The following is a 13,898-nucleotide window of genomic DNA, read 5'->3' as shown; positions in this document are numbered from 1 at the left end:
AGCCAGCACAAGAGCAGAGAGGAATTGGCCTAGCAGCAGTCCAGAGTGCTGGAGAAATGGTGAAACAGGAGCAAAGGCTCGTAGGAACATCAGAGAACACTGTCCAGTCAACAGTCTATGATTGACAATATGCAAGCAGTGAACAAGCACAAAAGGGCCCACCCCCAAAGCTGGAGCGGCCCCGGCTCTTTCAGGGCAGAGAATGGGAGGCACTGGGCGCTCACGAACCGCCACTCGCGTCCTGACAAAAAATAGGTCTTCACAGTCCACATTCCACGAAGGGCCGCCATTTCCTCCTCTACCATGAGACCAATGGAGTCTTGAGTCATGCAACCACAATCACGATCACGACCACCCTGTTGTTCGTCGATTGCCTCGAGCAGGTGCCAGTAACGTCTTCTTCGTCCTAGCCCTGAGATTTTTTTTTTTTAAAGTGCCATATTCAAGGCTTTTTCAGGGTTAGGAGAATGAGACCCATCATTGTTACTGGTATTTGGCATATTGGGTATACCACGGGGAGTTTGCCAGACTCTGCCGTGTGGGCATGTTACATTTGGTAGCCTGCCAGTTTGACCAAATTAGGAATGAGATGATAAGATGTCGCGCGGCCGCAAATTCTGGGAATTGAGTGTGATGATCTCTGGATCCTGGCCGTTGTTGGAGTTACACGGCAGTTGGTGGGTGTAACTGCCAGTAACTCTGGCAGGTCCAGTCCCAAACTGTGCAGGCTTGGAGATCTCAGCCCCGGGTCCCACACACCTGGGTTCCTCTGTCAGTTCTTTTATGCGTGAGGCTCATCCAAGTGTGTGGAGAGTGCTCCCAGCATGGCCTTGGCTGGGCCTCGATGGTCTTCAGCTGTTGGGCCCTGGTGGAGACAGTCAGGCATAGGGTAGGAGACTCTGTCTTGTTCTCTCCCAGGAGCTGAGTGTGATGATCTCTGGATCCTGGTCGTTGTTGGAGTTACACGGCAGTTGGTGGGTGTAACTGCCAGTAACTCTGGCAGGTCCAGTCCCAAACTGTGCAGGCTTGGAGATCTCAGCCCCGGGTCCCACACACCTGGGTTCCTCTGTCACAATGGGAAGAGAAACAATTCAAACCACAATGGGAAGAGAAAAAATATCTGAAGGTCCCTGGCCTGGGATGCCACTTCCACTGCTGCCAGAACCTGAGCCTTAAAGGACCATGGTCCAGATGCAGAGATCCTTTTTGCCCACCCAGGTGAATGTGTGCTTCATGTGGCATGGACAGAACAAAGGTGTGGAGAGTCAGCTGTGGAGAGTAGTGGGCAACACAGTGGGAGGCTGGGGATATGAAGACCCCTGATCCTGTACTGGTCAAACAATGACCCAATGCTCTGACACACAGTCCATCAGGGAAAACGCAGCTGGGTTGATTCAAGGTACAACAGGAAAGTTGGTACAATTCACCGGATACTGAGTATCATGGGAAGTAATCAAGATGCGGTGATAGCAGTGACTAATTGCTAATTCTAAATATAACACTTACTTTTTTTCTGTATTATTATTGAACTCACAGGGCTGGAGCGATAGCACAGCGGGTAGGGCGTTCGCCTTACAAGCGGCCAACATGGCCGACCCGAGTTCGATTCCTCCGCCCCTCTCGGAGAGCCTGGCAAGCTACCGAGAGTATTCGATATGCCAGACACAGTAACAACAAAGTCTCCAATGGAGACGTTACTGGGCCCGCTCGAGCAAATCGACGATCAACGGGAGGGCCTTTACCTTTACCTTATTATTGAACTCATGGGGAACATGACCAACCTTGTGAAAAATCACAAGTAAACAGAACGGCCTGTTGGATTGTGGGGAGCTGACCCATATTCCTGGCACTTGTCAGACATTTGATTCAAGAGACCCCTTTCATATGTCTTTCTAAACACAGTAATATTGATTTAAACCGTTTCCAATAGGGGCCAAAGAATAGGTAAAACAGATAGAATTTGGCTTGCACCAGGTTTAACAGGGTTCCTGGAGCACCACCAGGAGTAATACCTGAGTATTTGGGGTATGACCCCAAATGATGGGAAAAACAAAGTTTAAAATTTTAAAAAAACATGCCTTCATGGCACTCCACTAAAGAACCTTGCCAGGGCCATTTAACTAAAATAACACTCTCTGAAACATTTATCCTTTATACTGACACAACGCTAACCAGTACCTGAACACCTGGGAGGCAGAGATGACATGGGGGAAGAAGCTGATCACACAGCCCACCTGGATTCAAACCACAGTACCCCATAATGATCCTGAGTCCCCCAGGTATGGATGACTGAGCTGAGAGTGAGGAGTAGGACTCAGCTGGGTGTGGCTTCAAAGAAAATGAATCAAGAGGCCCTGAAGAACGAAGGTGTGGCCGGTTTTCTGCCATAATCCCCCAAACCCAGGGCCTCAAAACCAAGTCACAGGGGCTGGAGTAATAGTCCAGAGGTGAGGGCTTTTCCCTTGCACGGGGCAGCTCAATTTCAATCCCTGCTATCCCATATGGTCATCAGGAACCGCCAGGAGTAACTACTGATTGTGGAGGCAGGAGTAACCCTAGAGCATCCCTGGGTGTGAACCAAAAAGCAAAACAAATGTCAAGCCAAAGTCACAACAAAGAATAAGACAGTGGTGAGCCTTGACAGCCCTGAGTGAAGTGATTTTATTTTGCCTTTTTATTCATTCTTTTATTTTTTAATTTTAATTAGTGAGACATCATGAGGTACAGTTGTAGACATACAAATTTTTGTGCTTGGGTTTCAAGTATACAATGACCAAATACCCATCCCTCAACCAGTGCCCATTTCCCACCACCACGGATCCCTGTATCCCTCCCAACCCCCACCCCCTCATCCCACCCTGCCTCTTCGTATGGGCATTCCCCTTTGTTCTCTCTCTCCTTTTAGGTGTTGTGGTTTGCAAAAGAGGCATTGAATGGCAATCATGTTTGGTCTATAGTCTACTTTCAGCATGCTTCTCCCATCCTGGGAGGATCCTCCCATTACCCTTTATTTGGTGCTCCCTTCTCTACCTGGGCTGCCTTTTCCCCTAGCATGTGTGGCTGGCCGCCAAGCCATGCAGCAAAATTCCTGGTACTAATCTCGGCCACTCTTGACCTTGACAGCCCTGAGCAAAGGGGATTTTTTTTTGCATTTTTATTCACATTCCTCTTAGCTTTCAGGAGAAATCTGAAAAGTACATGTTAAGATACACATCAAGTTCAAATTCGGGGACCCTGTCATAGACTTTCCCTTACAGACTGACATCACAGAAAGTTTGTTACACATAGACAGGATTATTACCTCCCTGGCTTCACTTTTGTAGCACAGCATCCCATGGTACAAAGAAAACAGACTTTTCCAAAGGGGCCTGTTTTGACATTAAAAAATTGTTATTATGGCATTGAGTTATTTAATATGAATTTTACGATGTTTCCTAAGACCAGAATGAAACACAAAGGCCTTCCCACATTCTTGACATATATAAGATTTCACACCAGCGTGAACTGCCCTATGTACATATAGGCCGGAGGCCTGATGGAAGGCCCTCCCACGTTCCTTACAAACAAATGGTCTCTCTCTTGTGAATTCTCACATGACCAGTAAGGGTTGAGGCAGAAACAAAGGCCTTCCCACACTCCTTACAAACTCCAGTGTGCTTTCGCATATGCCGAATAACGGTTGCGGATTCCACAAAGGCCTTTCCACATACCTTACATCCATAAGGCTTCTCTCCATTGTGAATTCTCATATGTCAAGTAAGACCTGAGGATACAACAAAGGCCTTCCCACATTCATTACAAACATATGGTCTCTCTCCAGTGTGAATTCTCATATGACAGGTAAGTCTTGAGGAATAAACAAAGGCCTTTCCACATACCTTACATCCATAAGGCTTCACTCCATCGTGAATAACTAAAGGAGGAATAACTAAAGGCCTTCCCACATTCCTTACAAATATAAGGCATCTCTTCAGTATGAGTTTTCATATGCCCAGAAAGGGTTGACGATCGAGTGAAGGCCTTTCCGCGTGTCTTATATTTATGAGGTTTCTCTCCAGTATGAATTTTCCTGTGTCTAGAAAGGTGTGAGTAATAACCAAAGACCTTCCCACATTGCTCACACACATACGCTTTCTTTCCAATATGGATTCTACAATGTTTTAAGAGGTTTGAGGGTCGAGTGAAGGCCTTCGCACAGTCTTTACATGTATGTGGTTTCCCTCCTTTGTGGATGTTCATGTCATCACATTGGGGTGATGCCGGATTCAAACCACGACCTTGCTGATGACACTTTTGGGGATTCTGTACACTGTGGGTTTCTAAGGGAACATCACGGTCCTGGGAACACGGGGAAGCTCCCCCACATTTCTTACTCTTGGACAGGGTGAACCCATGGTGACTTTGCTTGTGGGCCTTTCGGTGTGGAGGACTCACTGTAAACAGTGCTCCTCTCCCACATTAAAGGGTCTGCCCCAATGTTGGGGTTTGTGTCCATAGACTCAGAACAACAGACTGTGTGAAACTTTTCCCCGGGGAGGGATTATTCAGAGTGAGGTTGCTCTCTCCATTCTGATCACCCTCAGAGGCTATCCTGCTTGCCTTGGCAATCCTGTGTGGCTGAGGGCACAAATGCACACTCGAAACTTTTGCACAGTGTTAATGGTCAGAGACATTCCACTCGGGCTGGCTGCTTTCCTGTAGAACAACAGAGGACTCCAATTATCGTTCTATGCCTTAAGAGTGTCCATGTCAAAAGAAATTGATACCTGCAGATTGATTTCTAACATTTGCAACACACCAATGCAATTCCCAAAAGGTGGATGGCATTAACATGGACTAACCTAATCTTACTGTAAGACCCACATGGAAAATTGATGAATGAGGGGCCATTAATTTGTTAAATATTTTTTTCAACTCAATGAACGGGCAAAATTACCTCCCTCCACAGAAAACTGATGCACCAGATTCAAGAGAAAAATAAAACACACTGAACTCTGGGTTCAGTTCTAGCTCACTGTGGAGTAGAGCCCGGGATGCATTTGTGAAGAAATGCTGCACCCCACATTGCTGAGACTGACCACAGGGGCCATTGAAAACATCTCACCACAAGCAAATTCTTTTCAGGATCAATGAATTTTTCTGTTCTCTATTTTGTTTTCATTTGGGGGCGGGGACACACCATACAGTGCTCAGGGATTATTCCCGGTAGGTCTCTGGGAAACACATGGAGCAATGTGGATGGATCAGTTTAAAAGACAAGCTCTTTTCATGATTACCATTTGTAAATACTTTCAATCAAATGAAAAACCATGGCATTTACATGAAACATATTACAATTTACTTTAGGTTTTGAGCAGAGATGCCAGCACCCAGTGAAGATAAGGGTCCTCGACCTCAAGCATCATACTCTGAATTTTCTTCCGGCCATTCCCGGTCCTGCACTTTAAAAATAACATGCTGGTATACTGACATTTTCCGTTAGTATTATAATACTGATTCCAAACTTGCAAATCTTACCGGCTCACTCATACTCGGTGACTGAGTTCCAAAATCCTGAAGACATGCTTTGAGTTCTGAAACCAAACACAATACACAATGTAAGAATTCGTCGAATGTAACATCCTTAACCAGGCAGTACAGCTTGAGGACATCTCTATGGTTCTCATAGTCCAAAGAATCCCAAAGAAAAGGGAAGGTCCATGGGTTGGATTGCTGTGAAAAGCTGGACAAACCTAAAAGACAGTTTTTGGGGTTTTGTCTGTTGAACATTCACAGTGATGCTCAGGGAACTATATGGGATGCTAGTTATTGAACCAGGTGGACAGTGTGCAGGACAAGCACATTTCCTGCATTATTATCACTTAGAGCCAAAACAGCTTTATAATTTACTCACTTATTAACTAAATAAAAAAGGCAAAAAATTTTTTGAAGGTACAGCGACATTATAGGCTGTACAGACAGGCTGTTAAGGAAAAGAGAGGGGGACCAAAGAGTGAGAATTTCATGGTCTGGCAGAAGAGGAAAAATAATGTCAAAGCCAAGAAAGTAAAGTGCAAGATTACTGAATGACAGACAATCCGTGGGAGCAAAGGGCAGCGTTAATACAGCACAGATGCCTAGATCCAGGAACCCAAGGGTATCAGGGTCAGCAGGGCAACACGTGCTCAGGGAACCCTCACACTGCCCAGGGCCTGAGCCATGGAGGGTTCTCAGATACTCACCTGCATGCATGGCTCTCCGATCCGGCCTCAGGGTTCCTCCTTCCAGCCAGGATATCACTGCAGGCTTCACCCCAGAATGCCCTGAACCTCACAGAGATGGAGCATGGATTAGTGATAAGGAAAACGTGACAAGTAAACCCCATGTGGCCCTATAAAAATGGAGTCAATTACTGGAAAGGCATGAACAGAATCTGCACTTCTAAAATGCTCCAGATTTGGAGTTATCCAAGAGCTAAGATTCAGGTCTTAATTTAAGAGAATCTGGGGCCCCAGAAAACACCACAAACAGAATAGCCCAGGTATTAAAGGACCAACAGGGGTCTGATCACAGCACAGTATGTAGTATTTTTTTCTCTAGTTTGGGATCTTCACCTGGGGATGCTCAAGGCTTCTCCCTGACTGTGTATTCAGAAATCACTTTTGGTGGTGCATGAGGATCACATGGGATGGTGAGGACAGAACGCATGTGCATAACTTGCAAGACAAGCACCGTGCCCGCTGTACTGTCACTCTAGGCTCAGCATCACATGCAATGTACTGAGCCTGCGTGAGCTGATACCTGAGTGCAGTAAACCCCAAAGCTTAACAAATCCAAAGATGGTCAAAGATGATCAAAGTCCCCAGTTGGTTTTAAAAACGAACATAAAAGGATGCAGACAGACAGCACAGAAGGTCATGCAAAGGCCTTGCTCAGGGTCAATAAAAGTTTGATCCTGACATTCAGGAGGGTCTCTCAAGCCATCAGCTGTGATCCCTGACTGTATAGTCCAGAGGCAACTTGAGTCCTTATGAACCTAGAACCACTGAAAGTAACCACGAGCACTGAAATAGAGCAGCATCTTATGGAGTGAGGCCCTAAGAAATAAATGAACTGTATAGGGAGCGATATTACAGGAGGCAGGACACTAACACTGCACACACATACAGAATTGATTCCCAGCCACACACAATGTTCCGGACCACAACCAGGATGAATAACTGAATAATCAGCCAGAAATAATCCTAAGTATTTGTAAGTATAACCCGAAAACCAAATCAAAACAAAATAAAAGGGAATGCCCTGCCACGGAGGCAGGGTGGGCTGAGGGGATGGGGGGTGGGAGGGATATTGGGAATAGTGGTGGTGGAGAATGGGCACAGTGGAGGGATGGACACTCAATCACTGTATAACTGAAACCCAAGCACAAAAATTTGTAAGTCTACAACTGTACCTCATGATGTTTCACTAATAAAAATTTAAAAAAATAAAATAAATAAAATAGATAAAAATAAATTAACTGAAGTTGTGGGCCTGGTGCAATAGTACCAGGATTAAGACAGCAACTTTTTAAGCTGCCAAGCGTGTTCAATCCTCAGCACCCCATGGCCCATGAACACCCCCCGGAGTGATCCCTCAGCACAGAGACAAGAATATTCCAGTTGTGCCCCAAATAAAAGTAAAACCAAAACAAATACACAGAAATTATATGTAGTACAAGAATTAATCAGAGAACTCAGCAATGGCAGGAACCAGGAACTATTTAGAGGGACTTAAGTGATGGCTTCGCACATGGGGAGCTTGCATTGCATGGGGCTAATCTGGGTCAATCCCCAACTCTCCAGATTCATGCAAACCCACAGAGAATGATTCCTATGGACAGAGCTTACCGTAAGCCCCGAGCATCGCCAGGTGAGCACCAGCAAGAAAACCAGGGAAGGAACTAGAGAAACAGCTACTGAATCGCTGTCCTCACCAAGACAGTCAAAGCTACTGTTGGACACACAGTCAGGGCCCGGCACAGGAAGCCCGCATGGCAAGGTTGAGCCCACACTGCTCTCACCAATGGCCCACAGGTGCTGGTAGTTCTCCAGTATCACATCCTTGTAGAGCTTCCTTGGAGAGGCATCCAAGCACGTCCACTCCTCTGGGGTGAAGATCACGGTCACGTCGGGGAAGGTCACCGTGTCCTGAGCCGGCATACAAAGTAGGCAGGAGTCAGGGTCTGCCCCCCCCCCCCCCCTTTCCCTGGGCTGTGAGGTCAGGACCCCAGGGCCCTAGAGGGGCTCAGGGTCTGTCCCCTCGGGAGGAACCAGCTTCCACCTGAACTCCTGACAGACGGGTCCCAACTTCTTTCTAAGACAGCTGCATCTATGAAAATGTGAGAAATGCTCTACTAGAAGGTTCCTGAAGTTGGTCGTCTAGCTCCTGACCCCAGCAATTCCACCATTGCTACTATGAGCATTGCAGAGAGAGACAACTGAGCACACAATCAGTGGGACCCAAATGAGTGACCCTGCTTTCAGCTCAAAACACTAAAAATGCACCCCCTGCATCCCACAGCCCATGTTCTAGGGAGAAGGGGACACTCAATGTCCAGCCACCGACTGAAAGCTGTGCATACACATATAAACCTGTAGGAATCTGATCCTAGTTCAGGGCTACCCCAAATGCCTCTCAAAGTGTCTTAAGCCCAACAGCTCTGTTGGCCCCAGAGATCCTTTGCTCTGTTTCCCTGGGACCAGCACATGCCCAGAACCACAAACCGAGCAGCCAATGAATGCTGGACTGTGTGATATAGCAGGAGCAGCTCTCCAAGCGATAAGGACAAAATATTGGAAACACATATCCGGGGACCCGAGTTCCTGTAGTTGCCAGGGCACAAACAGGGCCAGTGCACAAACAGGGCCAGTGCACCCGGGGACCCATGATGCACATCAGGTGGAAATCCGGAGCACAGAGCCAAGAGGAAGCCCTGAGCATCTCCCCTGTGGCACAAAAATAAATATGAAAAGAAACAAAGCAGCATAACTGTGTAACAGAACAGTGGGGTGGGGATAGTGGGCAGGGCTGGTGATACCTGCCGTCCCATAGGGTCCTCTAAGCACTGCCAGGTGCAATGCCAGAGTGCAGAGCCAAGAGTATAATCCCCAGAATCACTGCATGTGACTCCGAAAATAAAACAAAATACCCAGACACCAGCCTTTGATGCCCAGCACCCCATAGGGCCCCTGAGACATGTCAGGAATCATTCCTGAGCATCAGTAATCTTTGAGCTGTTGTGATCCAAAAGCCAAATACAATGAAACTAACAGACGTGGTCTCAGACAATAGAGAGCCGGGCGCTCCAAGAAGGCGGCAGGATCTTTCCTGAAGCAAGTCAGAGACAGACAGCCTGGGAAGCCTGAAGCTCCTGTCACTGCATCACCTCATTTTGTCACTCCTACCTGGGGTTGATGTGTTCGACGGCATCTCACCATCTTCTACTGCCTCTGTTTTTCCCGAGGATCAGAACTGGAGAAGTCAGAATTGTGAGCACTGAACAGGAGCAAAACCCCCAAGTTCTGACCAGCCACACACTCGCGCACTGGCTCAAAGACCCGCCTGGGAGACACTGCCTAATGCTTCAGTCTCCCCAGGAGAAGAAAAATGGGTTGGCATCTATGCTGCCTTTCGCGACACAAGTTCTGGGCTTGGCTAAAAGAGAGAAAAGTCGGCCCTGCCTTGGTCTGGGGACTCCTCCCGGATCCCACAGAGGTGCTCACAGGCCCAGCCAGGAAGACCTCTGAGGCCAGGAAATCCCGTGCATCAGCACCCCCTTCTGGCCACATGAGAGAGGCACAGTTTGGGCTATGAGTGCATGGGGAAGCCCCTCTCTTCTTAAAAAAAAAAATAAGAAAAATCAGGGGCTGGAATGGTTGAACAGTGGGTAGGGCGATTTGCTTTGCAAGTGGTCGATTTGGGTTCGATTCCCAGCATTCCATATGGTCCTCTGAGCACCAGAGGAGTAATTCTTGAGACAGAACCAGGAGTAACCCCTTGCATCGCCAGGTGTGAACCAAAAAGCAAATAAAATTTTTTAAAAATTTTCTACAGGGGCTGGAGCAATAGCACAGTGGGTAGGGTGTTTGCCTTGCACGCGTTCAACCCGGATTCAATTCCCAGCATCCCACATGGTCCCCCAAGCACCGCCAGGAGTGCTTCCTGAGTACAGAGCCAGTAGTAACCCCTGAGCATTGGCTGGGTGAGACCCAAAAAGCAAAAAAATAAATAAAAACTTTGTACAGACATACACTTTTACCAGCAGTACACAAACACACGAACACACACACTCTTTACCCGCAGTACTCACCTCGATAGCCAGGTATCTGGGCAGGACTTTGCAACTTGATGTGAGGAGACAGATATTCCTATTCCAACATACAGTAAACGTGTTAGGATGCTTGCGTTGAATCAATCCTCTGCATCCCCACGGCCCCAGTGCACTGCCAGGAATAATATCTGAGGCCAGAGCCAGAGAAAGCCCTCAGGGTATCTCCGGGAATGCAGAACCCCCATTCCCCACGCCAAAAGTAGCCCCAAAAGGAAATTATCATTGGCAAACCCCGGCCACCTGCAGATCCACCACCCCGGGCTGACCCACGAGGGCAACCGATGAAAAAGCTGGACAGCAACAGGGTCTCAAGCCTTTGGGGGGGCTGTGGCTGTGCCCCTCAAAGTGAATCTGGAGATACTGCAGCAGCGAAACTGGGGCAAGGACTCAACATGGGTCAGCTCGGAAGGTCCAGACGCACAAGACCCCGTCCTTGGCAGATCCTGTACCCCAAGGCCTGCAGCCCCCGCGCTCAGCCCCGCGCCAACTCGCGGAGCTGAAGGTGACTGGCCACAGCGGCTCCACTGGATCAAACACACACACCCGCAACTCCTGCATCCCACTACAGCCCCCGACGCACCTCCCAAAGCTCCGCGCCCCCCAAAAGACTCCATCATACCTCAGGAACCTCCTGGATATCAGGGAACACAAGAAAAACAAGCGCGAGAAGCCCCTAGAGCTGGCGCAGTCCCACAGGCTCACAGTGTGGACTTGGGGAGGCACAGCCGCTCCCCGGAGGCCACCCCCGTCCTGCAGCAAGACAAAATCGGCTTTCAGAGTCCCGCTTTCTCACTGGGGCCCCACTTTGTCCTTTACTCACATGAACAAGGACTCTCTGACCCAGTTTCCAGGAAGACAAGCACCAGGAAGGCCCCGCTGTGATGTCACTTCCGGTGCTGCAAGCAGCCTTAAAGGGCCAGACTCGAGATGAGCAGAAAACCTTTATCCCCACCCAGGTGAATCAGTGACAGGAGCGGGATGGATTCCCATAAAGGGGTGGAGAGGCAGCTGCTGGAATAGCTGGTCAGCGTGGGAGCTCGAGTAAGAAGAAGTCCCCTGATGCTTTACTGGTCAGTCAAGTGTGGAGTCAATGCTCTCATACAAAAGGCCATCAGGAAAACTGCAACAGGGTTGATCCGGGTAAAACAGGCAAGTAGGGAGTGGGTGGGGCACAGGACGGTGGGGCACAGGACAGTGAGTTTCTCAGGGAAGTAACAAATCAAGATGGGATTGAAGCAGTGACTGGGAAACCAGCCCTGGAGAGGAACTGGAACAACCCAGACAGAGAGCAGCCACCTGAGAGCTGTACAGATACTAGAACAGGAAGAAAGGCTGCTAAGGACATCTGAGAGCAATTTACGCGTTAATGCTCTACCTCTGACAACACAGGAGCAATGGAAAGTCACTGGCAAGGAACGTTCGATGGGGAGGCTTCAGAAATACATTTTCAAACCCAGAGTATGGACCAGGAGTGACGAGTACAGTGGGTTAGCACTTGCACTGAACTTGGTCAACTTGAGTCCCATCCCTGGCATCCAAAATGGTTGCCTGAGCACCACCAGAAGTGTCAGGTGTGCGTCCAAAATCAAAAATATTACTGAAACTGTATGAGGACCCGTCCTAGAATGGAGGTATATACTGAGCTTACAGTTAGCAAACTTTCCTGGTAAAAAGGCGCTACTTAGCCTTTTCAACAACCTAAATGATTTATAGTATCATATGACAACTAGATTATTGGGATTTTTACTACTTCCCCCCCAAAAAAGTTTCAGGTTTTTTCCCCCTCTAATATTAGTGAAGTGAGAAGTGCTCTTCTATACCTTTTTTTAAATTTTTGAGTCACACCTGGCAATGCACAGGGGTTACTCCTGGTTCATGCAGTCAGGAGTTACTCCTGGTGGTGCTTAGGGGACCATAAGGGATGCTGTGAATTCAACCTGAGTGGGCCGCATGCATATACTCCTATGAGTACATGCTTTTATAAAAGAAAATGGGGATAAAAATTACACTTGGGGCCAGAGTGACAGTACAGTGTGCAGGGCGTTTGACTTGCACACACCTGACCTGGGTTTGGTCCCTGGCATCCCATATGGTTCCCCTAGCACTGCCAGGAGTGATTCCTGAGTACAGAGGCTGAGTGCAGAGCCAGGAATAAGCCCTGAGCATCACCAGTGTGACGCAAAAAGTGGAGGAAAAAAGTGCACTTATCCCAAATTAAAGTTTAAAGTCCATAATTTCGCTCAGAGCCTCCAAGTCCTTCCTTTCCTCCTAACAGCCTCTTGTTCAAAGGACTTAAGAATGTTCATATCTAAGAACTTCCAATTAAGGTATAAATAGAGGAGTAGGAGAGAATACACCAGACTGAAGCAGATACTGGCCAACTGAAAGCCAGAGGGCCTTCCCTGGTACCCCTTACCCACTAGTCCCCTGAGCAGGGCACATACCTCAAGCACTGCCAGGTGTGGTCCCAAATCTCATCTCGTCTGCTCCCCGAGCAGTGAGATAGACCCAGAGAGAGGAGCTCAGAGGGCTGAGCACGTGCTTTACTTTTGGGGGATATGGCATGGCTCCCCCTGCATCCCAGACACACGGACACTGAGGGGGGGGAGTCTCTGACTATCTCCAAGTTTGTAGCAAATGGGGGGTTGGGGGAAAAGACAGGAGAAATACCCCAACACCCAAAAAGAAGTTCAAAGAATGCTTGTGTGTCAAAACAAATTCTGGAGTGGGAGGATTGCGGTCATACGTACTGATGCTCAGTGGACCCTATGGTGTGTCGGGGATAACCCTGGTCACTGCAAGAAAGACCAACGGCCTCCTGACTATACTACTGACCAGCCCTTAAGAGTGAGACATTTAAAACCTATTTCAGCTGGTCCCCAGAAAACCCCTTTCTGCAAGTACTCACTTCAACAGCAGGGTACAACCCTGGTCTGGGAGAGATGGACAGTGAGGGATGCTTGGAATTTTGACAGGTGAGGCAGGAATTCTTTTTTCTGAGGAAATATAATCATATAGGGTTAAAAAAGATAGTAAATTGATAGGGTGCTTTTCTTTCAAGCAGCTAAGTCGGGGTCAATATGTAACAGTGCATACGCTAACCCACCCCAGCACTATTAAAAATGATGCCTGAGCTCAGAAACAAGAGTATCCCTGAGCCCTGAGTGGTGCTGTGGCCCAAAAAACTACAATAAAAAAGATTATAAAGCAATTGGAGAGATCGTATAGCAGACGAGGTGCCTGTCTTCCAATCGGCCAAACCAAGTTTGAATCCTGGCATCCCACACGGTTCCCTGACCCCATCCAGAAATGATCCTTGAGTGCAGAGGGAGGAGAAGTAACTGAGTCTTGTAGTTTTACTCCTCGAGATTAAATAATTAATTCATTTAAATGAATAAAGGGGTGTGGCCAATTCTGATCCGAAATTGCATTACTAGAGGGTTTAGGGCACACTCTAGAAGTCTCCGAGCAACTTCCTGCTGAGATTGCACATTTGGTTGCAAGACCCACTGTAGCATGGAACAACCCTGATGCACCCCTCTGGACC

General features: G+C 47.9%; 1 protein-coding gene and 1 pseudogene across 2 annotated transcripts; one reads left to right on the top strand and one right to left on the bottom strand.

The window, feature by feature from the left end:
- Positions 1–2,656: 2,656 nt before the first annotated feature.
- Positions 2,657–13,299, bottom strand: LOC130022353 (zinc finger protein 426-like). Of its 2 annotated transcripts, XM_056113100.1 has the most exons (8): positions 13,260–13,299; positions 10,971–11,101; positions 10,331–10,388; positions 9,426–9,492; positions 8,042–8,168; positions 6,222–6,302; positions 5,518–5,573; positions 5,323–5,436 (listed from the first exon to the last, which is right to left on the bottom strand). In XM_056113100.1, the coding sequence occupies exons 4-8, from the start codon at positions 9,456–9,458 to the stop codon at positions 5,395–5,397; spliced, it is 339 nt and encodes a 112-aa protein (XP_055969075.1). In that variant the 5' UTR covers positions 9,459–9,492; positions 10,331–10,388; positions 10,971–11,101; positions 13,260–13,299; the 3' UTR covers positions 5,323–5,394. The 2 variants fall into 2 exon arrangements, 1 of the variants encoding a protein (XP_055969075.1); XR_008792269.1 differs by lacking the exons at positions 5,323–5,436; positions 13,260–13,299 and adding an exon at positions 2,657–4,695 and having other exon boundaries at positions 10,971–11,140.
- LOC130022555 (uncharacterized) lies at positions 10,607–10,719 on the top strand (annotated as a pseudogene).
- Positions 13,300–13,898: the final 599 nt, after the last annotated feature.

Source organism: Sorex fumeus, unplaced genomic scaffold (genome assembly GCF_029834395.1).
Source record: "Sorex fumeus unplaced genomic scaffold, SorFum_2.1 ptg000019l, whole genome shotgun sequence".
In the NCBI taxonomy this organism is placed as follows: Eukaryota; Metazoa; Chordata; class Mammalia; order Eulipotyphla; family Soricidae; genus Sorex; species Sorex fumeus.
Note: the sequence above shows the minus strand (reverse complement) of the source record. Positions and strands in the feature narration are given on the sequence as shown.